This window comes from Lepisosteus oculatus, chromosome 2, assembly GCF_040954835.1.
Source record: "Lepisosteus oculatus isolate fLepOcu1 chromosome 2, fLepOcu1.hap2, whole genome shotgun sequence".
Classification (NCBI taxonomy): Eukaryota; Metazoa; Chordata; class Actinopteri; order Semionotiformes; family Lepisosteidae; genus Lepisosteus; species Lepisosteus oculatus.
Window position 1 is genome coordinate 76,683,834 of NC_090697.1, and position 27,656 is coordinate 76,711,489.

The 27,656-nt window shown below is 53.7% G+C and overlaps 1 protein-coding gene and 1 long non-coding RNA gene across 11 annotated transcripts; one reads left to right on the plus strand and one right to left on the minus strand.

Moving 5' to 3' along the window:
- Positions 1-1,001: 1,001 nt before the first annotated feature.
- Positions 1,002-27,532, plus strand: cdk16 (cyclin dependent kinase 16). 10 transcript variants are annotated; one of them, XM_069184297.1, is made up of 18 exons: positions 1,002-1,228; positions 2,080-2,285; positions 11,399-11,579; positions 14,875-15,042; positions 15,364-15,497; positions 15,897-16,022; positions 17,029-17,085; positions 17,831-17,945; positions 18,473-18,567; positions 18,869-18,931; positions 19,466-19,589; positions 19,693-19,813; positions 20,501-20,598; positions 21,146-21,251; positions 21,522-21,564; positions 21,869-21,959; positions 22,861-22,948; positions 25,828-27,532. In XM_069184297.1, exons 3-18 carry the CDS (start codon positions 11,459-11,461, stop codon positions 26,063-26,065), a joined length of 1,788 nt encoding a protein of 595 aa, XP_069040398.1. In that variant the 5' UTR covers positions 1,002-1,228; positions 2,080-2,285; positions 11,399-11,458; the 3' UTR covers positions 26,066-27,532. The 10 variants fall into 10 exon arrangements, with proteins under 10 accessions (XP_069040398.1, XP_069040404.1, XP_069040410.1 ...); XM_069184303.1 differs by lacking the exon at positions 1,002-1,228 and adding an exon at positions 24,155-24,194 and having other exon boundaries at positions 1,833-2,285; XM_069184309.1 differs by lacking the exon at positions 1,002-1,228 and adding an exon at positions 25,190-25,306 and having other exon boundaries at positions 1,833-2,285; positions 22,861-22,938; positions 25,828-25,918.
- On the minus strand, positions 14,619-20,546 carry LOC138225145 (uncharacterized). The gene is made up of 2 exons (XR_011183718.1): positions 20,458-20,546; positions 14,619-16,090 (listed from the first exon to the last, which is right to left on the minus strand). It is a non-coding gene; the product is annotated as an uncharacterized lncRNA (long non-coding RNA).
- Positions 27,533-27,656: the final 124 nt, after the last annotated feature.

The window sequence follows — 27,656 nt, forward strand, 5'->3', positions numbered from 1 at the left end:
GTGCTTTAGGCAAGCTTTCATTTACATACCCTAGACGTTAGAACTGAATTAGCACTTGTAAATCCCGTTTGTCTGGAATAATAGTTTTGGTTCTGTAGATTCTCTTCCTCGTCCACCTGCTCTCTGAAGCCCTCAATCCGTGTGGCTAAGGCAGGTGCCCCGGTCGACATCCTGTAGGCACGCTGAACGGGCGCAGTCGCGTTCCAAGCTGCTTGTCCACAAAAGGCTACACATCCAGGCAGCCACAGGTGTCGAGTATGGTTAATATTGTAGCGTCCTCGCCGCTTCAGGTCATCCCCCCACCGTTAGGGACTCGAACCCGGGCCTCCAGCGTCACTCAACAGGGACCCAGCCAGTTGAGCTACAGGGAAATCTCCCCTTAGCCCCCCGCCAGAGGCCCGGGTTCGAGTCCCCAGCGGTGGGGGGGCCGACCTGGGGCGGCAGCGGCGAGGGCGCATACCCACGTGAGCCCGAGAGCGCTACAATATCTACACGTGCGATTCAGGCGTTGTGTTCAGTACGGATTTACCCGTTTTGCTTCGCTTGACGTTACTTCTGAGCGGGGAAAAAAGTGCAGAATCGCTCGTCTGCGAGGGACTGAGTGACTGCAAGCTGCGGCTTCTCACTCCGGCCGATTAACTCCACAGGAAACTCAAACTTCACTATTTACCTCTTTTTTTTTTTACAGCAGTTGTCCCTGTTAAAAGCCGAAAACAACACTCTCTTACACGGGAGATTAGAAAATGAAAATCGTCCAATGCGACAACCGAGTAACATTTCCTTTTCAAAACGTTACTGCTGTCTCTCAGAAAGGGTCTCATTCTCCTGAAGCAGCCGGGGGGTAACGTCTCCTTACTTTATCGGTTGTGCGGGACGCTTTGAAATAACTGAGATCTACCCTTAAAGTGATCTCTTTAACGTCTCTCCCTCGATCTGCTTTACGCGACCTATAAAAGTCTAAAAGCGTTTGCGGAGCTCACTGAGGGCGTGACAGCTCCGCGACGAGTTTTTGTTTTTAATGGCCTTAGCGGTGTGTTGTAAACCCTTTCCGAGCTGAGGCAACGGATCTTTCGATGTGCTCGGTTCCGAATCGCAAGTGAAGGCATCCTTATTGGTGATTAACGAGATCACCAGGTTTCTCTCTTCGGTATTAGAACAGGTTCCGATCATCTTTAAGGAGGACGGGTGTTGAGCTGAAGGCCAAATCCTGGGGAGTAACGACAGTGTGGTCAGTATGAACTCGGAATAGCTCGGACTGCCGGTGTGCATCTTCAAGTGACGGAGTTTCGCGGTGTGAAATATGTAGGGAGACTGTCGCGCATCTCGCTACCACGATTCCTTAGATAAGCCATCGCCGTAACAGTGCAAAAAAAAACCCAACAACCATCCTAGTCCGCATCTGCCGTGAGTCTAGGTCTGATTTACGCATGAAATTCTATTTTGTTTCCCATTTCAAGCCGTCTCTGTTTAAACTCCGGGTCTTGACGTACAGCGCAAAATTCGCTCTCCGTCAGAAGGGGAGCCCCCGAAATTTTTACTTATGGGCTTGGAGAGGAGGTTTGGGGGACTACAGAACTCGGGTTCTGGCCCCCTGTTTTCTGGACACGTGAAATCGCTCGGTATGACCCCGGCTCCTAATCCACCAGACCGGGGTTCGGGATCCTCACGTCTGTGACGCAGATTATTACGAGGCTGTTCCACCATTCTCCAGTGACGCGACCGCCCCCCTCCCCCTCTGCGCCCTCACCAGATGGTACGTCCCTGGTTTCTCTGAATGGAATTCGGGCCGTACCATCGCCGGGCACCGACGAGGAGAGGAGGGGGAGGGGACGTGTCAGTCTGGGGATGGGGGGGGGTTAGAAAACCTCACAGTGATCGGCGAGTTACAAGCCGGGCACGGGGTTGTGAGCGGTGATATCAAAACGGGAAAATCGGTGGAGCGCAGCAGCCCGGGACGTGAGGCACGGCGTGGAATATTTCGGTCGGGGTGTACGAGAGCAGCCCCGCCCCCCCCTGTGCGTGTTTCAGTCCAGGTTTTTGTGACTCGCGGCTGTTCCCGTCTCCCCCCTCCGCTCCCAGGATTTAGGGAAAGGGGGTAGAACAGAAAACCAGCTGTGCCGCAGTTCGCGAAAAACACCAGCGGCTCGGGAGCTGCCGGAGGTCGGGGGGATATCCGCGTCCTGTCGGAGCCTGCCGGACCATGGCTGAAGACTACTGGGAGCTGCCAGCGGCCCGGGGACATTACTGAGACCGTGCAGCCAGGGCAGCAGACGTCCCGCGGCGGGGTAAGATCTCTCCCTCTCTCCCTCTCTCTCTCTGCGGGCGGTGGGAGGGTCTGCGGGCGCGGATTTGCCCCCGTGTTTGTGCACGGGGCAGCTGGACGGCGGGGCTGGGCAGAGGCTCTGTCAGCCTCCTGCTGCCCCGCTTTCCACGGCGAGGTCCCGCAGGATGAGGTGTTTTCCGCGTCGGCTCCCAAGTAACGGAATCGCCCGCATACCTGCCGCCGACTGCTGGCGGGCTAATTATAACACCGCATTCCTGCGCGCCCGCGGCGGTTATTTCCGTGCCGGGGGGTCGGCGGAGGCAGGTCCGGGGGTCTCCGAGTCTCCGCAGCGCGCTGGACCACTGTTTCATGGGGATAATAATGACGTCATACAAGTGCCGTGATTTATAACCCCCCCCACCCCTCTATTGATAGCGGCAGGGCTGAAACGTGGCCGGTGCCGTGTGCCGCAGTCTGGGCTCGGCCCGGTTCCGGACGCCCGGGCTCGGGCTGGTGAGGAGAACCTGTCCGTCCGCCTCGTCGTTCGGCTGTTACCGCACAGGGGCCGGCGGGGCTGCGCAGGGACGGCGATGTTCGTGTGTTCAAACGGACTTGGGGTGACTGGGGGGGGTCGGCGGGGTGCGTTTGTCAAAGACACAGCGGGTAGTCGTGGGTCGTGGTCTCGGGGTCCGGAGTTTAGCGAGATCTCTCGCCCCCCCTTTTCCTGTGGCTGGAACCCAGGGCCGGAGGGATACCCCGAGTGGGGGGGTGGGGGTCTTTAACCTGCACGAGCTCGCAATCCCCCCCCCCCCCCCCCTCTCGAGGACCGCTCGCACGCATTCCGGGCCGGTGCAGCAGCAGCAGCGGCGGCGGCGGCGCACGCGCCCGGGCTGGACGGTTTCGCGTGGACCGCGCGAGGCTGGCCGCCGGGGCTCGCGACGCGCGTGGCTCGGTTTCCGGAGAGCGGGGGCTGCAGGTGCGAGACGGACTGTGAGGCTGGTCCCCGGCGGAGAGGTGTACAGGGCCGTGCGTTACGACTGTCTTGCGTGTTTAACTCATGACAGCGCGTCGTGAAGCCGGAATGAATAGCTCTTTTAGGATGGCACTTTGGGAACTAATGTCGTTATTGCGTATTAAGGTTTGCGGTACGGCTGCTCTTTCAGGGCAGGCGAGCACGTCTGTCACAGCGCCTCCAGCCCGCAGCGCTCCTGTCTGCGATGCCCACGGGCGTGGGGTGCCGTCACGGGTCCAGCGCGTGTGTGCGGGCGCGCGGGGTGCCGCTGCGTGACGCCGTCCAGGCGCCGTGGTTCCGGGGCTCGGGGCTCTGAGGGGTCGCGGGCCCCAGCCCCGGGGAGGCGGTGACGTGACCTTGGCCCGTGCCCCCCGAGGGCAGCGTCGTCATGGAGACGTCTTCGGGCACGAGACCGGACGAGACGCTGCAGCTCCGCTGGCGGGGATGGGGTCAGTCACGAGGAGAGGGTGCCTCGCTCCCACCCCTGCCCCCCCCCCTGCCCCAGCGGGGCTGTCCCGGGATCACCAGGCACCCGGGAGGAAGAGGAATTGGACACGCTTTCTGTTTTTAAAAAAAGAGGGATGATGTGATTGTATTCGTTAGTCAGCTTCCCCTGATCTTTGGAGCTGGAAGGATCTCTCTCTGGGCTCTGCCTTTGGCCTGAGGAAGAGGAAGAGGAGGGTGAGAGCTGGTGTTTCCGCCATTCAGAGCCCTGGGGTGCTGGAGGAGGTGGGCATTCAGAGCCCCGGGGTGCTTTGTGTCTGGCGCTGGTCCGAGGGTCGTGGGCCTGGCGGGTCACCCCAGGGGGGGCTAGCTGGGCTTTGGCCACGGGACAGGTGGAGACAGCTGTGCGCCGTGCCCGCGGTCGGGGAAACGCTCGGTACCCATGGCTTCGAAGAAGTCGGAACCACAAGGCCGGCTCTTGCGTGCCGGAATTCACCAGTGCCGTCTGCCGCTCGGGCGGGCCTGCGAAGAGAATTCCCACCATTGCTCGGCTGTGCATCCCGACCTGGCCTGATAAAAAGCTGGTGTTGGAGTGTGCTCCGTTTTGTGCTTGGTTTGATCTCACGCACACACAAGCTCCCTGACGCGGGGGTCTACCCCTCAGGCTGGACAGACCCCCTATTTGAGCTGCTGTGCCTCTGCGAAGCCGGACGCGGGCAGTGAGACGTACTGGGGCGCGAGGTCAACCGGGTGACCGTGACGTCATCAGGCGGAAAGCTGAGGTCGCAGGTGTGAAAGGCCTGTGGCAGAATCTGCTGTGTGTGAGGGCATGTGTCTCAGATGAAGGCCCCTTGCTGTTGATCCCCAGCGCTGCCGATTAGTTTGAATGCCTGCTGTTCATACTGCACGCCAGCCAGGGTTTGAGAGGGACAGTGTGGCATAACAGCTGCTCCGTCCTGCTGCTTCATTCCCTAATTCCTCAGGAGAGAGGGAGACAGAGGGTCGGGGGGAGAGCCTGGAACAGAGAGTGGGGATTTAAGGAGAGGGACTGGTGCAGTCCTGTGGACACAGGAGCCTGAATGTCAATCTGAGCATGTCCTAACTGATGTGAGGTTTCCTTTCATAGTCAGTGTTGTATTGAAACTGTTCTGCTGTACTGGGACTGTAGCCCCTGTTGTAACAGAACTGGTCCGCTGTACTGGGACTGTAGCCCCTGTTGTTACAGAACTGGTCTGCTGTACTGGGACTGTAGCCCCTGTTCTAATGGGACTGTTCTTTAAGTATGCCAATTGGCCTGTCACAACAAAATAGGGCTGAATCTGTCTTTTAAAATTTTAAAAAAAAGTTGAAAGCCTTTTCGCAAACTCTCCCTGACATTCGACCTTTGACTTTTTAACCCCGCAGTCAGACTGTGGTCGCACTGCCCTGACAGACTCCGCGTGATCCACGTTAATAGTGTGCAAACGGGGCTTCAGACAACGCCAAACTAAAGCAGCCCAAAACCAAGCCTTCATGCATTCCAAGAATGTGAACTTTGACCTCTGGCGTGACCCCTGCTTCCCTCAGCCCAGGCTCTGACCTTTCACCGACATGTTAAACATTTTCTTGTTTAACATTTTTTTTTTGCAGCGCAGTACAGGGGAGGGGTGAGAGGGTTTCAGACAAACGCGATCCTGTAGCCCTCGAGCCGCAGACCTGTGGGAACCCGAGCCGTGTAGAGAAGGGGGCTGTGTGAACGGGACAGGAACGAGGGCAGAGGCTGGGTGTGGAGCTCGGGGGGGTGGGGCGAGCTCTTCTGGAGGCGAGAGATGCCCCCGGTGGCCCTGCAGGGCTGTGTTTCGTTTCCGAGAGCTCCAGGTCTCATGTTGCAAGAGGCAGCCTCGGCTCTCAACACCGCAGGAAGGGTTTTTAGCTTTCTCTCACTCGGGCTTTTGTGTTGGCCCAGCCCCGTCTGGGCATCAGGTTACACCGGACTTCTGTTCTGGGGTCATCGAAGGTTCCAGCTGCCCTGGCGGCTCGGGGCTGGTTCTGACCCGCGGACCTGCCTTGGTCGTCTCTGCGCCACGACCCGTGCTCTACCGGGCCGGTACCGGACAGGTTCTGAGAACGGAGCGATGAAAGTGAGGCAGGGGTTAGGAACGCAAGGTCATACAACATAAGAAAGGTTTCCAAGTGGGAGGAGGCTCTGAGGTCTGTCTGGCCCTGTGGAGTTAGAAGCTGATTGAACTGAGGGTCTCCTCCAGCCTGAAAAACCGGTAGTTTAAAGGGGCTCCTTCTGTTCTTATTTTGAAATACACTTCCATTTCGTTTCATGATGGAGTCCTCCGTATAAGACTAGATTCAGCCTGATAGGCTACTCCCTTTTGGCCCCTGGGATGTGCTCGGTTGCTTCAGACAGCAATATCTTGTCCATACCGCGGTGACCAGCATTGTACACAGTCTGGCCGTCGCTCGAAATCCGGCCGGGGGGGGTATCGGCTTCAACGACATGGCTGGGCGGCTCGTTCCAGACCCCTACAACCCTTTGTGTAAAGTTAAAGGCCTCCTGGTATAGGCTCTAAACGTACTTCCTCGCCTACACGGCTCCTGAGCGAGGGGGTGGGGTGTCAGAGAGACCAGGCCCGAGCGCGGGAGAGGGGCGGACAGATGGAGAGAGTGAGGGATGCAGATGGACAGCGCTGGCTGGCCTGGAGCTCTGCAGCACAGTTATGTAACCGTGTTCACTGATGTGCCAGCAGGCATGTGGTCTCTCCCAGTGACAGGCAGAGAGGGAGAATTATTTACTGTTTAACTTTTTTGCTGTTTATATTGAGGTGATGTATAGAGCCCAGGAGAGGAGTTCCCATTGGGTTTGGGGGTGGTTTAAACAGCCTGTGGGAGCACGCACTCGCAGATGAAGAGTCACCCCTCTCTCCTCTCTCAAGTTGGGAGCACTCAGCCAAAACTCACTGTGATAAATGGGCCCTTTGTTACAGAAGACTTGGCAGCTTTTCCTGAGTCTCGGCTCCTGCTTCAGTGTAGGATACACACTACATCAGCACTAAGCTACTGAGCTCTGTGCAGCCTGGCGTTAATACTGAGCTACTGAACACACAGTGCGCCTCGTCACCAGCACTGAGCTACTGAGTGCTGTGCAGCCTGGCGTTAATAGTGAGCTACTGAACACACAGTGCGCCTCGTCACCAGCACTGAGCTACTGAGCGCTGTGCAGCCTGACGTTAATAGTGAGCTACTGAACACACAGTGCGCCTCGTCACCAGCACTGAGCTACTGAGCGCTGTGGAGCCTGGCGTTAATAGTGAGCTACTGAACACACAGTGCGCCTCGTCACCAGCACTGAGCTACTGAGCGCTGTGCAGCCTGGCGTTAATAGTGAGCTACTGAACACACAGTGCGCCTCGTCACCAGCACTGAGCTACTGAGCGCTGTGGAGCCTGGCGTTAATACTGAGCTACTGAACACACAGTGCGCCTCGTCACCAGCACTGAGCTACTGAGCGCTGTGATGCTGTAGCGTGAGGGGCCGGTGTGCAGCAGGGGCTGGGAGAGGGAGTGTTGAGCAGTCGCCGTGTGTTCTCCGGGGTTTAGAAGCATGTGCAGTGATGCGTCAGTCTGCCGCTGTAGTGGAGCACGGTCCCCCCAGGACACCCTCCCTGCTTCTCTGTCATTCTGCTCTCTCATTCCTGTCCCCTCCTCTTCCGGTCTTTCCCGAGCTGAGCGCTCGCCTCTCCCCCTCTCCCCCCCAGGACCCTTTCCTTCTGCGTGGAGTCTGCATGCTGTGCTCCTCTGTGTGGGCTCCCTCTAGGTGCTGCAGTTTGTTCCAGACTCCCAGAGACGTGCTGGCTAGGTCAGCTGGTGTCTCAGTTGTATACGTGTGTGTGGGCACACCCTGCCGTCAACAGTCTTCCTGTTCTGGTTGCTTTCTGCAAGTATAAACTCCCATCGGTCCCCCATCTCACGTGAGCCAGTCTCTCTCTGGGGGTATGTGCAGAGCCGGTTTTGTTATGAGAAAATAGTCCGTTTTTTCATACCCAAACAGACATGCCCAAGCCAAGTGCATGGTAAAGCAGGACGTTTCAACAGAGATGTGAGTGTTTAAACAGACACGTTTATCTCATTTACTTTTATTAGGACTTAGAAAGAACAAATATGCAGACACTAGCGTGGAAAGTAATTGACTATTCATTAATAATGAATAAACAAATATTGAAAACCCAGTAGAAAATATTGTTAGAAAATATGGTGATGCCTGATACAAATGCTACAGTCTAAATGTTAATGTAACTATATTTTAAATGGAATGCGGATAGCTGTATTGATTGAGTAGTGGTGTTCTGTAAGAGAAATTCTGAGCTAAGGTCAAGCAATTTCATAAAAACAGCAGCTGCCCACTCTGATAATTGAACCGAGTTGAAATGAGCGAAGGTGGTTAATTCTGAATCTGTATAAACAGACAGACCTTTGCTGCCCTGTGCTGTGTTTTGCGTATTTGAACCCTGGTTCTGTAACTGTTGCATTGGGATTCTTCCATCCAGCTGTTATCAGAAAGGGGCTCATTCCTGCTGGAGCCCAGCCCTATCACAGAGCACACACACACAGGTGCAGTTCAGCACTTAGACACCAGCACACCTGGGCAGAATGTTGAAGGCAGCAGGAGAGAGGAACCTGGAGCAGCTGGAGGCGACCCTTGTGAACCTGGCAGGAACGTGCAGACTCCACACACACAGTGCTACAGTGGACCCAGAACGTAGCACTCTTCTTTTTCCTTTGCAGTACAAAGTGCAGTACAAAGTACTGCAGTGCAAGTGCATAGTCAATACAAAGTATTGCATTTTGTGCAGTGCTTCAGGCAGGGCCTTGTTTGTCAGCAGGAATGAGGGGCTTTTCTCCTCTGCTTCTTTATTGGTCTCACCCGCGGAGAGCCAGCTGTTTCTCACTGCCAATCACTCTGCGATGTCCTGACTCACCGGTTCGCCTGTTGAATTAGGGGGTGCTGGGGTGGAGCTTCAGGTTCATAACTGAGGAACGGGAAGAGACTCTGGTCTGTGCTGCACTCTTAGGCGAAGCCTCTCCCAGTGATACAAGGAAAAAGGACATCTTCACAGGACAGTCCAGCCCTGACCGCAGGAGGGCAGTGGGAGGGTGGGACAAACGGCCCAGTCAGGCCGAGTCCCAGACGGGGGGGTGTTGGGGAAGAGTCATGACTGGGTCCTGGGATCGGTAAACTGGTGACAAGCAGATGATGGCGACGGGCTGGGCACTGCCCTCATCTGTACCCAGTGTGCTCAGGCATGCTGGCCGAAGGTGTAGCTTCACAGACTGTTGTGTTGAATATTGATTGAACCAGTGCCGACTGTGGTCATCTTAAGTGATTTTGAGCTGCCCTTGGTACTGAGACTGGTAATGGGAGCTGTTCTGAAGGGGAATGAATGTGAATCACTGATTCACCCCAGCCTGCAGGCATTAAGATGATGCACAGAATGAATTAATCTGAGATACCAGGTTACAGAACCTCTGTCTCAAACGGTGTAAATGTATGGGAACAGAGACGGCAGCACGGGAACCTGGGCTCTCAAATGAGTGAACTCGCTGCTTTGTGGTGAGATGGGTTTTTTTTTTCTTCTGATTTCTGTCTGAACCTGTCTGAACTTTCATCGCCCTACTCCCCACCTCGCAACCTCCGCTCTTCAAATTCTGCCCTCCTTACCGTCCCCCAAGCCCGTCTACATTGTATGGGCGACAGGGCCTTCTCCCGCTATGCCCCCAAGCTCTGGAACTCTTTGCCCAAGGATATTAGAGAGTCACCTTCTCTAAACTCCTTCAAATCCAGACTCAAAACCCTCCTTTTCAGAAAAGCCTTTACTGAACTGGTTCCATTCTTCACCCCTCTACTCTTCTTAGTACCACCTTCCACGGTCTCCTCTATTGTTATTGTTGTATTGTTGTAATTATAATTGTCTCCTATCTTGTGAAATCTTCTTATTTATTGTTGTAGTCTTCTTATTTATTGTTATTGTCATCCTGTAAAGCGCTTTGAGAAGCCACCTTTAAAGGCGCTATATAAAATAAAGTTTATTATTATTATCATTATTTCACCACTGTAATTTGTATCCGAGCCCACAATTGTAAAACCTGAGATGGACTGCGCCGCTGTTGACCGGTGGAGTTATTTCCATCGGTGTTAATAATAACCACTGACATTCCGAGCAGTGGCGCGGTGGTGACAGATCCTCAGCACAGGCCGCTCTGTGAGCGCGATCAGACAGCTGCTGCAGCTCGGTCTGCCTCGGCTCCCCCCGAACTGCCGCCGCGGATGCCCAGTATCTTCCCCAGCTCCCCAGTTTGGGAACAGGCGAGATCCGTTCTCCCTTTCGGTTGCCAGCGCTCCCAGTGAGCGGCAGTGCTGCCCTGTCAGGCTCCCTGTCTGTGTTTGTTGACCCATCGCTAAGATACACAGACATTCCTGCGGCGGAGCTGCACTCCGCTGGGACGGGGGTGTGGGGGGGCGCTGGGGGGGGAGAGGGGAACGGACGACAGGAGAGCAAGAGGGTGCGGGGGAGGAGGGGACAGAAGAGAGTGATGGGCAAAGGGGAGAGTGAGAGAGAGGCAAGAGGCAGAGAAGGAGAGAGCTCTGGGGGGTTTATAAGCAGGGGCTCTTGTAAAGGAGTCCATGTTGGATTAAAGCACCTGCTGGTCAGTCAGGTGACAGTGGACACCAGGAAGCAGCAGCGCAGCAATGCTCTTCTCACACAGCTTCCTTGCCAGGCAGCAGCTCAGACTGAAGACAGGTTAGGAAGAGTCTGTGTGTGATGAAGCTGCTGTGATATAATTCAAATCCTGTAAATTAACTCAAAAGGTCTGTAGTAAAATCAACAAACGGTAACAATTATTTTAACACACAACATGCTGTTTGGACACAGAGCTGCTTGAGTATGAAACCCTGTTATTGCAGTGGGAGAATGATTGAACTCTTAGAGTCCTTTAACATCAAAAGCAAATGGAAATGAACCCACACACCTGCCGTTCCTCACTTAGACGCAGCACCTGTATACATCCTTACGGTGGAACGATGGGTGTCATCATTAAAGGCCATCTGCCAGGTGTTGGCCAGCCTGGGGTTTTATCCTTTTGAATTTTCTTTGCTGCTTTGACAGCGTTTAGCCCTTCTCGTTGGGTATCCTCTGCAAACTTCAATAGAATCTAGATCACTTACAGAAAGTAGGAAGAGCAGTGATCCTGGCGGAGACCCCAGGGATGGTCCACTAATAGCATCACCCCAGTTTGACTGTCCAGCCCTTACCTTTATGCTGAGTTCTCTATTAACTACTTCTCAGTTGCAGCACACATTTCCCTGAAAGCCTGCTGCCTGAAATTGAAGAATATTTTATGAGGATATTTTATCTAAAATCTTTTGAAAATCTAACTACATAAAATGCCATCTGATGGCATGGACTGTTGGTTAGCACTGCTGACTCACTGCTCTGGGGTCCTGGGTTTGATTGCAGCCTATTTCATGCCATGGCTGTGTGGTTTGTCTTCACTCCAGAGTCCACGCTGTGCTGGTCACATCACGGTTTGTCTCGGGGTTGTCTGTGTGTGGGCCCGCGTGGGACAGGCCGTGAGTGTTGCTCTGTACATGCGTGTGCCTGAAGGCTCACAGCTCTCTGTCTGTCCTTGCAGGCACACAGGACGGTGGCTGCCCCCCCAGCCCCTTCCACCCGCCCCCCCCTGCCCCCCCTGATGGACCGCATGAGGAAGATCAAGAGGCAGCTCTCCCTCACGCTGAGGGGGGGTCACACTGGGGACAAGAGCCTGACGGAGACCATCGGCAGCAGCCAGGACACGGCCAACAGCGATAGTGGTACAGCAGTCCTCCCTGAGACCCACCGACTGTCCCCGACATCCTGCAGAGAGGCACTGGACTGAGACACTGCATCGCACTGACGCTCACTGATGGAGAGACACTGCATCACACTGACGCTCACTGATGGAGAGACACTGCATCACACTGACGCTCACTGATGGAGAGACACTGCATCGCACTGACGCTCACTGATAGACCGAGACACTGCATCGCACTGACGCTCACTGATAGACCGAGACACTGCATTGCACTGACGCTCACTGATGGAGAGACACTGCATCACACTGACGCTCACTGATGGAGAGACACTGCATCGCACTGACGCTCACTGATAGACCGAGACACTGCATCGCACTGACGCTCACTGATAGACCGAGACACTGCATCGCACTGACGCTCACTGATGGAGAGACACTGCATCGCACTGACGCTCACTGATGGAGAGACACTGCATCGCACTGACGCTCACTGATGGAGAGACACTGCATCGCACTGACGCTCACTGATGGAGAGACACTGCATCGCACTGACGCTCACTGATGGAGAGACACTGCATCGCACTGACGCTCACTGGTAGAGAGACACTGCATCGCACTGACGCTCACTGATGGAGAGACACTGCATCGCACTGACGCTCACTGATGGAGAGACACTGCATCGCACTGACGCTCACTGATGGAGAGACACTGCATCGCACTGACGCTCACTGATGGAGAGACACTGCATCGCACTGACGCTCACTGATGGAGAGACACTGCATCGCACTGACGCTCACTGATAGACCGAGACACTGCATCGCACTGACGCTCACTGATAGACCGAGACACTGCATCGCACTGACGCTCACTGATGGAGAGACACTGCATCACACTGACGCTCACTGATGGAGAGACACTGCATCGCACTGACGCTCACTGATAGACCGAGACACTGCATCGCACTGACGCTCACTGATAGACCGAGACACTGCATCGCACTGACGCTCACTGATGGAGAGACACTGCATCACACTGACGCTCACTGATGGAGAGACACTGCATCGCACTGACGCTCACTGATAGACCGAGACACTGCATCGCACTGACGCTCACTGATAGACCGAGACACTGCATCGCACTGACGCTCACTGATAGACCGAGACACTGCATCGCACTGACGCTCACTGATGGAGAGACACTGCATCGCACTGACGCTCACTGATGGAGAGACACTGCATCGCACTGACGCTCACTGATGGAAAGACACTGCATCGCACTGACGCTCACTGATGGAGAGACACTGCATCGCACTGACGCTCACTGGTAGAGAGACACTGCATCGCACTGACGCTCACTGATGGAGAGACACTGCATCGCACTGACGCTCACTGATGGAGAGACACTGCATCGCACTGACGCTCACTGATGGAGAGACACTGCATCGCACTGACGCTCACTGATAGACCGAGACACTGCATCGCACTGACGCTCACTGATAGACCGAGACACTGCATCGCACTGACGCTCACTGATGGAGAGACACTGCATCGCACTGACGCTCACTGATGGAAAGACACTGCATCGCACTGACGCTCACTGATGGAAAGACACTGCATCGCACTGACGCTCACTGATGGAGAGACACTGCATCACACTGACGCTCACTGATGGAGAGACACTGCATCGCACTGACGCTCACTGATAGACCGAGACACTGCATCGCACTGACGCTCACTGATAGACCGAGACACTGCATCGCACTGACGCTCACTGATGGAGAGACACTGCATCGCACTGACGCTCACTGATGGAAAGACACTGCATCGCACTGACGCTCACTGATGGAAAGACACTGCATCGCACTGACGCTCACTGATGGAGAGACACTGCATCGCACTGACGCTCACTGGTAGAGAGACACTGCATCGCACTGACGCTCACTGATGGAGAGACACTGCATCGCACTGACGCTCACTGATGGAGAGACACTGCATCGCACTGACGCTCACTGATAGACCGAGACACTGCATCGCACTGACGCTCACTGATAGACCGAGACACTGCATCGCACTGACGCTCACTGATAGACCGAGACACTGCATCGCACTGACGCTCACTGATGGAGAGACACTGCATCGCACTGACGCTCACTGATGGAAAGACACTGCATCGCACTGACGCTCACTGGTAGAGAGATACTGTATCGCACTGATGCTCACTGGTGGAGAGACACTGCATCGCACTGACAGTTGATGAAATAACGAGACCGCTGCGGTACAGCCCTGGTCCTGGAGAGCCCCAGGCCAATGTTACAGGTCACCCTAAACGGCCCATTCAGAACATGTGTAGATAATTGGTCAAGGAATCTGTTTAATTAAAGCAGCTCTGTTTCATCTGAGGGATGAAACACATTTGATTTCAGATCCACAGCATCTTAATTAAGCAATTAGCCCACTTAACAGTTCCCAGTTAAATGGTCATGTGGCTTTTGAGAGATTGAGGATGTCATGGTTACCCTGCTGCACTGCGGCTCTCCAGCGACAGGCCTGGGCACCTCTGGACCGCTGGACCTCTGGGCAGCCCTGAGTGGTGTGGACAAGGCCCACGGGGGTGTTTTGAGTGGGGTAGACTCCAGGCAGCCCTGAGTGGTGTGGACAGGGCCCACGGGGGTGTCTTGAGTGGGGTAGACTCCAGGCAGCCCTGAGTGGTGTGGACAAGGCCCACGGGGGTGTCTTGAGTGGGGTAGACTCCAGGCAGCCCTGAGTGGTGTGGACAGGGCCCACGGGGGTGTCTTGAGTGGGGTAGACACGTGACTCCTGCTTCCAGCTCTGTCCACAGCCTGACTCTTCTGCATGGCTTTCAGGCTGCTCTGGTTTGACCTCATTGTCTTTTTCTTTGACACCTGCAGATTTTCAGTTATAAAGTTAGTTTTTGTTGTTTTTTCCTTTTCGGGGAAAAAAATACGTTTGCAAGAACCAGACGTGTTTCTTTCCAGCTGTTTTATTTTTTGTTTCTCTATTATAATTTAAATTTTCCTGCTGGTTTTGTTTCTCTCCTCCTCCTCCTCTTCCCTTCTTCCCCGCTCTTGTCTTCTCTCTTTTTTAATCCTCCCTTCCTCTCTCTCTCACTTTGTCCCCCCCTGCTCTCCTCCACACCTCTCCCTCCTGCTCTCCTCCTCCTTCTGCATTTCCCCCCATGCGCTGCTTTTCCTCCCTCCATTGCGGCCACCCCTCTCTCCTCCTCTTCCTCCTCCTCCCTCCCTGTCTTCTCTTTCCATCACCCCTTTCTCTCCCTCCTTCCTGTCCCTGTGTCAGAGGCCATGTTTGTGAGGGGCAGTGTGAGGGGCGGTGTGAGGGGCAGTGTGCGGACAGGAAGTTCCCTCAGCATGCACTCCCTCCTGCAGTCATACAGCTCCGCCCTGCGCAGACCGCACAGCCTGGCCCGCAGCCTCAGCTCCTATCTCAACCGCAACACGCGCCTGGGTACTTACTGACGGAGAGGGGAGGGAGGGAGCGCTGAAAGGAGAAGGTGGGGGAGTCGGCTTCAGCCCCCTCGGCTGCCGCTGTCACTGGGCACACACTGAGCTGGGAGAGGGAGGAGGAGCTGGGAGGCGAGGAGGGAAGGTGGGAGGGGGAGGGAGTGAGGTAATGGAAGTGAGGAGGGGTGTGTGTGTGTGAGAGAGAGAGTGGGAGAGCTTGTGGGAGGAGCTGGGGCGAGTGTGACTAGCAGCCGACAGCACCTTGGGTGTTCAGTGTGGAAGAGAAGGGCTGACCTATCCTCTCCCCTGGTGCGCGTGTGCACAGAAATCGTCCACGAGGATGTGAAGATGGGCTCGGATGGAGAGAGTGACCAGGCCTCGGGGACGTCCTCGGATGAGGTGCACAGTCCAGTCAGAGTCAGGCTGAGGAACAACCCTGCTCGCAAAATCTCTACTGAGGTACAGTGCGCTCTGCCACACGGTATCGCTCACACTGGGACACGCTGGCGCGCGGGTATCGCTCACACTGGGACACGCCAGTATCGCTCACACTCAGACACGCCAGCGCACGGGTATCGCTCACACTGAGACACTCTGATGCACTGGTGTCACTCACACTCAGACACGCCAGTGCGCCGGTATCGCTCACAGACTGTTAATGAACATCCACATGGACACTCTGGTGCACCTACACTGACATACTCACAGCATCCTTCTGGTGGTGCAGTCTTCTCCTTCTCCTCATACGTGGGGCTTGCAGCTTCAGGCGTCTCCCTGTCAGGCTGTGCAGCGTGGACGTGTCCTGCTCACAAGGCTGTAGGTTGGTGATCCAGCGTCGGTCCCCTCTGTGTCTTTCAGGACATCAATAAACGCCTGTCTCTCCCAGCGGATATCCGGCTGCCGGACGGGTACCTGGAGAAGTTCTCCCTGAACAGCCCTCCTTTCGACAAGCCCCTGAGCCGCCGGCTGAGGAGGGTCTCTCTGGTGCAGTGCCCTCCCCGAGTCCACTTCCCTCTCTCCCCCTTCCTCTGTCACACCGCCTGGTCTGAGGCCTAGCACAGTGCAGGAGGCTCAGGACATTTTACACAAGCATTTGTGTTAGGAAGAAGCATGCAAGCCGGGGTACTGGTAAATGGGTTGTTTTGTTAAGACATACAAACTCCCCCTTTTTCCAAAGCAAACAGGCCTCTCTGGATAACTCTTGAAACAGTGAATTTGTGATAAATGGATTGTTGTAAAAATTGCTGCATCAGCTAAGTTTACAGATAGTCAGTCTCATGTACTGGAAACCCACCTACACCATTACACTAAGCCAAACACACAGTATGGTGAGACTTCAGTTGACTCAGATTGCTTGAATTGGAGTTAAGGAACGTTCGGTTTTCTTTTTGGCCATCTCTGTTGACTGAGCTTAATTTATATTTTAAAATGTAATTCATTTAAGAATTACTGAGAAACAACTTCCTATTTACAGTGCTAGAATGGGGAGCACCCATTCACTTGCACAGCTGGATAATTTACTGGAGCAAAGTGTAGTACAGTACCTTGCTTGGTACAACAGCTGTGCCCCACTTGAGTTTTGAACCTGTGACCATGATCAAAGGTCTGATGCTCTACTGGCTGAGCTGACCACTCATTTTAGACTCAAAGTTTGAGTGTCTAAACCTGATGGGCCTGCAAGCCTGTTAAGGGAGTCAGTTAAGAGATCATGGGCAGAAATAGATGCAGACTCACTCCTGGCATTGTGACAGTACTGAAGTCAGACGCAGCTGTGACACTTTTATGATCATTAACAGCTGTATCACACTTATTTAATAGATCATTAAGGTAACCTGGAGCTGGTATAAGGGCTAGTCAGTGCCTTATACTAAGCTGAGCAGAAGAAGCTTAAAGCCCCCTCTAAATTTCACTATTCTAATAACAGTAATGATGTCTGTAGTTTTAACATGAAAGACTGATGTTCTCATATCCTGTTTGTTTCCTTCTGCAGTCTGAGATTGGTTTTGGGAAATTGGAGACCTATGTGAAGCTGGACAAACTGGGAGAGGTATGGACAGTCTCTGTGTGTCAGTGTCCCTGTGTGTCAGAGTGTGACTCTAGTCAGTGTCAGTCTGTGTGTCAGGGCGTGACTCTAGTTAGTGTCCCTGTGTGTCAGAGTGTGACTCTAGTTAGTGTCCCTGTGTGTCAGAGTGTGACTCTAGTCAGTGTCAGTCTGTGTGTCAGGGCGTGACTCTAGTCAGTGTCCCTGTGTGTCAGGGCGTGACTCTAGTCAGTGTCAGTCTGTGTGTCAGGGCGTGACTCTAGTCAGTGTCAGTCTGTGTGTCAGGGCGTGACTCTAGTCAGTGTCCCTGTGTGTCAGGGCGTGACTCTAGTCAGTGTCCCTGTGTGTCAGGGCGTGACTGTAGTCAGTGTCAGTCTGTGTGTCAGGGCGTGACTCTAGTTAGTGTCCCTGTGTGTCAGAGTGTGACTCTAGTTAGTGTCCCTGTGTGTCAGAGTGTGACTCTAGTCAGTGTCAGTCTGTGTGTCAGGGCGTGACTCTAGTCAGTGTCAGTCTGTGTGTCAGAGTGTGACTCTAGTCAGTGTCAGTCTGTGTGTCAGTGTGTTTGTTTGTGTGATAAGGTGTGTCTGAGGGGAGCAGCATCGGTCTGAGAGCTGCAGAAGAGCAAGCATGAATTAATTTCATGCTGAAAAATGAAAAGTTGTGTAGCCTCTTCAGATGTGTCATACAGTGCGAGTGCTAGGCTGGCCGTGAGGGGCGATGGGTAACGGTGCCGGCGTGCTGTGCCCCGCAGGGAACCTACGCCACAGTGTACAAAGGTCGCAGCAAGCTGACTGACAACCTGGTGGCCCTGAAGGAGATCAGGCTGGAGCACGAGGAAGGGGCGCCCTGCACGGCCATCAGAGAAGGTGAGAGCAGTACCGTGCTGCACCACCAGCTCGGAGTTAAATGTCTCCTGTAAACGATTGCTTTTTAATCTGAACCACAGGTCAGTAACAGTATTGAAAAAAGTAATCCGTTACAGTGCTCTGTGTCGTGTCTGTAGTAATGCATTACCTCTCCCCCAGATTACTACAATAAATAGTACAACACACAGGAGCGCAGTGCAGACCAGTACAACACACAGGAGCGTTAATATGTAGTTAATACTACATATTAACGTAGTATAATATGCTAATATATCATCAGAAATATATATATATATCGGAAATACAAGATGTATTATCAGGTTCCAGCAGCAGAACAAACTGAGTACAACCATATACACTCAGGACAGCATGAGACTAGAGACAGCAGGACTCATAGATCAGCTGCATATGAGAGAGGTTTTTGCTGCTCTTTTTTAAAGTTTTTGTGGTTTCAGGGCATTTTTTCAAACCAAAGGCAATGTAATTTTGTTCAGTTTGTTAATGACTGAAAAATTGTGTTTGTCCAGTGTCTCTCCTGAAGGACCTAAAGCACGCCAACATCGTGACTCTCCATGACATTATCCACACCCAGAAATCCCTGACTCTGGTCTTCGAGTACCTGGTGAGTCTCTTACACGCACCGGCCCACTGGGACACACACACACACACGCTGGCCCACTGGGAGAGACACACACGCTGGCCCACTGGGAGGGACACACACACACGGGCACACACACTGGCCCACTGGGAGAGACACTCATGCTGGCCCACTGGGACACACACACACTCTGGCCCACTGGGAGAGACACACATGCTGGCCCACTGGGACACACACACACACTGGCCCACTGGGACGTGGGCACTAGCGCTGCTAGGGCTGGAGCTGGAATTCTGAAAGCGCTGTCTCGACCTCTTTTTCCCAGGACAAGGACCTGAAGCAGTACCTGGACGACTGTGGGAACTGTATCCACATGCACAACGTCAAGGTGAGGCCTCCCCACACCTGTGCTCGCCTTCCGTTGACTTAGGGTGTGTTGGATTTTTTTTTTTCATCGCTGGCAACAATTGCTTGCAAATATTTACGTTACTGCAAGTTAAGTCTAAGTTCTCATATTCACTTGTTAGTTTTTTGGTTTGTTCAGCTCTGTCCTTCAGCAGTTAGCTGAAAACAGAGCTGAGCTCGAAAAAACGGACTATAATCTTAACAGAACTGACTGCAATCCAGCCGTCGGTCATCAGTCTCATCTCTCTCTGGGGGTGTCTAGCCTGACTCGGGGAGGTTTGGACGGTGTAGCCTCAGCAGAACCCTTGTATGTTGTCTTTCAACTAAAATGCATACCAAACTCCGAGGAAATATGACCTGGAGAGATTTCTTTTCAAACTGCAGCTGGGCGGCAGTATTGACAGTGATGCGTTTGGATTCTTTTGACTTCCATGCATGATGGTTTTGCTGGATTTTTAAAGGTTAGCGGAGGGGCTTTTGAAAGGTCCGAGCCATGACTCTGTCCCCCTCCCCTCAGCTCTTTCTGTTCCAGCTGCTGCGGGGACTGGCTTACTGCCACAGCAGGAAGGTGCTGCACAGAGACCTCAAACCCCAGAACCTGCTCATCAACGAGAGGGGCGAGCTCAAGCTGGCGGATTTCGGTCAGTGGCCTCGTTCCCTCACGCTCTCTCCGTCCCTGGATCAGTGTGGGTCACCTGCAGAGCATCCCGCTGAGACTGACCCCCAGTTTGTCTGTTTGTCCAGGTCTGGCCCGGGCCAAGTCCATCCCCACCAAGACCTACTCGAACGAGGTGGTGACCCTGTGGTACCGGCCTCCTGACATCCTGCTGGGCTCCACTGACTACTCCACACAGATAGACATGTGGTCAGTATACCACCGCTGAGCACTCAACACAGACATGTGGTCAGTATACCACCGCTGAGCACTCAACACAGACATGTGGTCAGTATACCACCGCTGAGCACTCAACACAGACATGTGGTCAGTATACCACCGCTGAGCACTCAACACAGACATGTGGTCAGTATACCACCGCTGAGCACTCAACACAGACATGTGGTCAGTATACCACCGCTGAGCACTCAACACAGACATGTGGTCAGTATACCATCGCTGAGCACTCCACACAGATAGACGTGTGGTCAATATAACACCGCTGACCACTCCACACAGATAGACGTGTGATCAATATAACACCGCTGACCACTCCACACAGATAGACGTGTGGTCAATATAACACCGCTGACCACTCCACACAGATAGACGTGTGGTCAATATAACACCGCTGACCACTCCACACAGATAGACGTGTGGTCAATATAACACCGCTGACCACTCCACACAGATAGACGTGTGGTCAATATAACACCGCTGACCACTCCACACAGATAGACGTGTGGTCAATATAACACCGCTGACCACTCCACACAGATAGACAAGTGGTCAGTGGTAGAACACGATCAGACTGCGTCTCTATGATAGTGCTGCGAGCTGATGTGACCACTCACATGCCAGTGTGGTGTGAACGCCTCTCCCTCTCCGTCCCCTCAGGGGTGTGGGGTGCATCTTCTATGAGATGTCCACTGGACGGCCGCTGTTTCCAGGCTCTACTGTTGAAGAGGAACTGCACTTCATCTTCAAGCTGCTCGGTAACACCTCCCCGCCTCTCCTGACCCCCTCCCTCCTCGGTCTCGTGCCGCTTTTCTTCTGTATAGTCTGGAGCTCAGCAGTGGGAGCCTGGCCAGTACCTGGAGGGGAGACCTCCTGGGAAAAACTAAGGCTGCTGCTGGAAGAGGTGTTAGTGGGGCCAGCAGGGGGCGCTCACCCTGCGGTCTGTGTGGGTCCTAATGCCCCAGTACAGTGATGGGGAAACTATACTGCACTGTACTCTTCTCCAAAAAACAAGGAGTATTACCGTGGTGTCCTGGCCTTAACCAATCTTGACCTCCTAATAATCTCCATCTATGAATTGGCTTCATCACTCTGTTCTCCTCCCCACAATTTCACATTGGTGATGGTGGTGGAGGGGAGTCCCCTTTACCTGTAGGGCGCTTTGAGTGGAGTGTCCAGAAAAGTGCTGTATACAGGAAGTGTAAGGAGTGATTACACTCTGTGTTGCTCAGCAGTCAGTATTCACCCTCTCTGAGCTCTCCACTGCGTGTGCTGCATGTCTGTCTCTGTCCTTCCTTGTTCTAGGTACGCCCACTGAAGAGACCTGGCCTGGTATCGGCTCCAATGAGGACTTCATTTCCTTCAACTACCCCCGCTACAGAGCCGACAACCTGCACAGCCACACCCCCAGGTACACAGCTGCATTCGCCACAGCCCTCACAGCTGCGCAGCCGCAGGCCCCAGGTGCAGAGCTGCGCAGCCACAGCCTACAGCCACACAACTCTGCAGGCGCAGACCCGAGGCGCACAGTAGCTGCTGCTGCAGGTCTCATTTACACAGCTGCGCAGCCGCAGACCCGAGGAGCACAGCAGCTGCAGGTCTCATTTACACAAAAGGTGGCTGTACCATGCATCTGGGGTGGGTGGACAGGTGTTCTGACCGCTCTCTTTCTGTCTCTCAGACTGGACAGTGATGGAGTGGAGCTGCTCTCTAAACTGCTGCAGGTGAGATGCAGATGCACCACTAACACGTCTAACACTTTCTTCATGAACTCTGTTCTCCTGCTGTGAATAGGTTTCCTGCACCCATAACTGCTTACCTGGAAAAGCATAAATGAGGTGTAAAGCGGTCTGGAATATGGTGCCTGTAAATGCCTGCATTTAGCTGCTGTTTCCTTCTGTATGAGGCTCAGAATTTACTTTTCTTATGAATAACCTTGCATAGGAATAGGCTGTTGCCGCAGCGGTTAGCTCTGTGATCAATCTGAATTGATTTAGTTGTGAATTATGATGATTTTTTATGTTTCAGTTCGAGGGCAGGAAGCGAATTTCAGCAGATGAAGCCATGAGGCAGCCCTACTTTCACAGCCTGGGGGAGAGAGTGGTCAACCTGCCTGACAGTGAGTGTGTCAGCGCATCGCAGCCCAGGGCAGCGCATCATAGCGCATCGCAGCCCAGGGCAGCGCATCATAGCGCATCGCAGCCCAGGGCAGCGCATCATAGCGCATCGCAGCCCAGGGCAGCGCATCATAGCGCATCGCAGCCCAGGGCAGCGCATCATAGCACATCGCAGCACAGGGCAGCGCATCATAGCACATCGCAGCACAGGGCAGCGTATCATAGCACATCACAGCACAGGGCAGCGCATCATAGCACATCACAGCACAGGGCAGCGCATCACAGCGCATCACAGCACAGGGCAGCGCATCACAGCGCATCACAGCACAGGGCAGCACATCACAGCACAGGGCAGCACATCACAGCACAGGGCAGCGCATCACAGCACATCACAGCACAGGGCAGCGCATCACAGCACAGGGCAGCGCATCATAGTAAATCACAGCACAGGGCAGCGCATCAAAACAAAAGTGCAGCACGTCACGGCCAAGGGCAGCGCGTCAAAACATAAGGGCAGCATGTCAAAGCACAGGGTAGCACATCGCAGCGTATCACAGCGCAGGGCAGCATACGGCACCACACAGTAGTTCATCCAAACACAGGGCAGCACAGGGCAGTGCATCAAAACGCAGGGGAGTGCAGAGCAGCGCATTAGAACAGTCAGCTCAGAGCAGTGCAGGGCAGGACATTGTGGGACAATCCAGCATTGCAGTATATTCACTGAGCTTCTCCTGAAAGTGTTGTGGTGTCTTCTATGTTTGATTTAGAGATTCGATATTTCAAAGTGGAGGTTTTGACTGTTTTTTCTTAAATGTATTTTTTTTATTGCTGGTGTTGATGATTTTATTAATGGGAAGGGTGGCGAAGTCAGGATCTCATTCTGTGCCTCTGTCTCTCTCTCAGCTACTTCTATATTTGCACTAAAGGAGATCCAGCTGGAGAGGGAGCCTGGAATGAGGATGAGCTCCCTGCCTGAGTCAGGTGAGCTGGGGTGGGTCTCTTTCCGTCTGTCTGTCTCCGTCTGTCTGGACAGAACACCTTCTACCATTGTGAGCTCTATCGCCAGTGTGCAAAAATACAGACCCGTCACATTCTGTAAAAAGGAGAGTTTTTTTTTCCCCCAGCTGTCCTCCTAATAGAGCCGAAGAGCCTGTCAGGGTGAACCAGATGCCTGCTAGAAACATTCCAGTATAATTGTGGTTAAGACATGAAGTCAAGTTTAACACTGGAGAAAATGATCCCGACAGTGTATCTCATGAGAGAGTCAATACTCCAGAAAAAGTGAGGTAGTCCAGGATCACTGCACCCTTTAACCTCATTCAGTACAGCTTGAAGACGACAATTGGTGATGCATATGGTATCTAGTGTTCACATGGCAGCACCGGACATTATATAGTACTTGCTGTACTAAATGTAATACTGGTTTAAGAAAAGACTATCTCTGGGTACAGTATACACTGATTTAGTTGCAGTACTACTGCTGCTGCGACTACCACAGGTGTTACTTCTATCACTGCTGCTGTTTCTGTCTTGCTGCTGTACTCCGCAGCTCCTAGCTCTGCTGGTTACTAGTAGGGACTCCTGGAGCCACCTCTGCTGCAGCACTAGCTCAGTGAGTGGAGCACGAGACTCTTCATTTCAGAGTCCTGGGTACAGCCCTGCACTGGGCGACCGTCTGTCTGGTACGAGCTCCCCAGCCGTGTTGTTGAAGCCGATAACCTGGCTTCCTTCCCGGCACAGCTGGACGAGATCTGCTGACTATCAAAGAGCCTAGATGGGCCGAGCTCTCTTCTTCTGTAATTGATCTTATCTAGCCCTAAACGCCACTAACCGCTGCTATAAGTGCTAATCAAGTTAGCATTCTTGGTACTTATGTGCCGTTATACGGCTGGTACTGATTTCTGCACCTCCTGCTGCCACTGCTGTTCGTTCTCTGCCATTCCTGACCCGGTGGCTCTGCCCTTCAGCGCTGCTGGCGCTGTGGCCACTGTTACCACGGTCGCAGCAGCAGCAGCAGCAGTGAAAGGGTTGTAAAGTGCCGCCAGGGTGTGTCTGTGCCGAATTGAGAAAACCGTAGGGCCTGCGTTCTCACCACCGTCCCATCTCGACACTCCCATCCTGATCTTCTCCTCCCTCCCTAATTCCCTCACTCCTTCCTTCTCCCTCTGCCTCCCTGCCTGCCCTCATCCCCCAGCAGCGCTGACAGTGTGTGTGGAGGATGCAGAGTTCTGACTCAGGTACAGAGATGGGCATCTTGGCACGGCTGCCCCCCCCTCACGCCGCTGGCTCATGCCTGACCTGACCCCGCCATCCCTTCCCTCCTCCCGTCCCCGCCACTGGACTCAGACCTGGCTGTGGGCAGCGTCCCCTGCAGTCCTCCAGTCCTCACACCTGCAGGACACGGGCAGGCGTTGCTGAATTCACATGCTTAGCCGCTGGGGATTATGCAGCACGTGCTGATGCAGGAGCTCTGCAACCAGCCCTGGGACGCGGGGGCTGGGGCTCAGGGTGGAAACGGCAGACTGACGGGCCGTGAGGTTAACTGTTCGCCAAACTGCAGCTGAGCTGTAGCACAGGAAAGACCCCAGAGCAAGCAAAGGAGCTGTCTTAGAGCTTATTCCCGCTGGCTGGAAAGCTGCAGGAGCATGGGGCTGGCCGGGAGAGCGTCTGTGGTGGCGAGGGGAGAGAGGGCAGCAGCCGTGGGCATAGGCTGGACGCCGCTGGGGGGGGGGGGAGGTGTTTCAGGGGAGCTGGCTGGGGAAAGGCCCAGGTGCTCAGTGTCAGCTAGTCTGCGTTTGGCTCACGTCAGCCGTATCCTCCAAGGAGTCGATCAAAAAGCCACATTCATAACAACTCGGACAACCGGGCCTAGAGACCGTAACCGGGCCCGGCCCAGACTACATCTCTTCAGCAGGCAGAGCCCGCAGCGACTTCCTTAGACCCACAGATTACCCCACAGACAGGGCTGAAATTCCCCTAAATGTTCATTAGCTGAATTGAAGTGCGACAGATGTGGGCTAAACTAACATGAGGGTTAAATGGGGGAAGTTAAGGCCCTGTTTGGGCTGGTTAGAGATGAATATCAGTGATTTTTTTTTCCATCTTTCTGTCCTGCCCAGGCCTTGGCTTGCAATTGCCATCTTTTAACATATTATCTTCCTTTTCTTATGTTTTATTTCTCTTGCCACTCCCCCCCCCAACCCCCTCCCCCACTGCCGCCTCCATGTAATAGTCTCCTCCACTGACACTGAGTGTTTCCAGCCAGCCAGTCAGATTGAAGCTGCCCCTGAGCATGTGCTGTGCTAGTCCTAATCCCACATCCTCATTGACTGCAGTGGCTCCTGCCCGGGTAACAGAACTCTTCCTGCTTGTTTTTCTCCTCTTTGATTGGTGGTGTGTGTTTGGCGCTCGCTTTGGTTTTGTGAATCCATGTGTGGTGTGCACGCGGTCTTGCACTGTTTCCACTTTACCCCGTTCTGTAGGACTGCCCCACCGAACACCTGATCTATAGACTGCACTCACTGAGAATTGTTCTTGGGCAGAACAATGCGATGTTGTAGTGAGGGCCCTGGACTCGTAACTGAAGCTTTATGGGTTCAAATCCTACTTGGGGGCACAGCTGTTGTGCCCTTAAGCAGGGCACCTCACTCTAATTGCTCACGGTAAATACCCAGCTGTGTAAATCAGTACAGATTTAAATCGCACTGAAGAATAAACGAGATGTGAATACACTGTAGGGAGGAATCAGGGGGCGCCGAGCGTGCTGTCTGTGAGCTGTGTGCATGTCCTCTCCATCTTGTCTCTGTCGTCGTGCAGACCAGCACCGCTCCTGTGCTGCACTTGACACAGTCCTCTCCTGTCTGTTTGCAGTGGACGGCAAGCCCCGAAGACAGAGCCTGCTCTACTGAGACGGGGGAGAACCGTGAAGACAAGGGGAGAACCAGGGAGAGACGCCCTGTTCGTCTTCTGGGGATACATCACATTCACATCGGATACTTTCATTGTTTTTTTTTTTTCAAGAAGCGTTGTGGTGCTTTTTGGGGGTGCCCAGACTGACATGTGGGGTGGTTTCGGTGGGGGCAGTTGGCTCATCCCATGTGTCCTTTGAGGTGAGGTTGAGAGATGTGAAGGGGAGTTTGGGGGACAGGCGCCACTCTCCCTCTAAATGCTCACTTCTTTCCTCACTCTCTCCTGTCTTCCTATACTCCCCCTGTGTCTCCTGCAGAAAGACTGGGGCTGTCTCTCCAATTTGACCTGACTCTCCTCCCTGAGCACCTTCTCCCAGGGATTTTGGAAAGGAGCAGGGGTGTAATCCCAGTGTCCTGGCCAAATTTCCCATTGGCCTTTGCCAACCATGGCCTCCTAATAACCCCCATCTCTGAACTGGCTTCATCACTCTGTTCTCCCCCCCCCTCTGAGAGCTGGTGTGTGGGGAGCCCACTGGCAGATTCTCCATTTGGGGGCTGCACATTGGTGGCGGTAGTAGGATTCCTCATTACCTGTAAAGCGCTTTGAGTGGAGTGTCCAGAAAGGCACTATATAAGTGTAAAGATGTGGGGCCCCCCCAGCAGCTTGTGAAGCAGACAGTAGCCGTCATGTGTCTGACGTGGTGTGGAACCCCATCACTGTGGGGCTCAGTCCAGTGGGGTGCCAGGGTCATGCACTAGTGGTGAACTGCAGGGAACAGATGCCAGTGGGGTTTTGACACAGTCCTGGGTGTTGCACCTTCATGACTGTGGGGGCACCTCTGAGGGGAGGCGTGCAGGGTCCACCTGGGACACAGTGCCCCTGATCTTATCCACAGCGGAAACAGTGGGAGACTCCCAACAACATGATGTGAAGATCCGAGAATATAATTTTTTATGTTCTTCTCATTAGAAGACTTCTGATGAGGAGTGTTGTACTTTCATGTCTGGTTGTATGTTTTAAAGAAAAAAAAAAGTTAATTTGATGCCATTGCAACAGGATTTTTGTTTCTCTCTTGGCAGTGATGATGGCATTTCTGTTTGATGTTTTAAAGGATGGTACTGAGCTCTGGGGGGGCTGCTCTGTGATTATGGGGGTGTCTGGAGGGGCTTAGCCTTAGGGAGAATTGAGGGAGGGGGTTTGTCTTTCTCTCAGTGCACATTGGGGCTCCCCTGCCTCTTTACACACCCCAGACCATCTCGGTGTATCATTGAAACTCCAGTCAAGCCACACTACTGGAGCCCTGCCCTTTTAAAATGAGCGTCTCTGAGGTGAGGGGGTGTATGCAGCACCAGTAAGCAGGGAATGGAGCTGACCTGCACTTGTCAGGATTCGTTTGGCACTCAAGGCCTCCCCAGGGCACAGACGTTCAGGATAGTCAGTGGTGTTTCCTGCTGTATGTTAGCCCTTGCATTGCTTGTTCAGTGTGTGGAAGACGGGCTGTGTCCGGCTCTGGGCTCTGCCTCAGGCGGGCCTGTAGTGGACAGGGCTCAGCAGTAGCTCAGATGGTCTGCTCCATCGTCACGTCATGCCTGTTGTATTTGGGCCAGACTGTGGAGTTCCCCGTCTGCCTTCTTTGAAGCAATATAACCGTCAATGGCCAAAGTAATGTGTCTGTGAAACTGATCTTTTTTTCATCCAGAGTTTGCAGACTCGTTCTCGTTTAGTTTTCATCGCGTGTCCGAGTGTAGAAATGGGGAGATCAATCAGGGAGATGAGACACTACAAACACT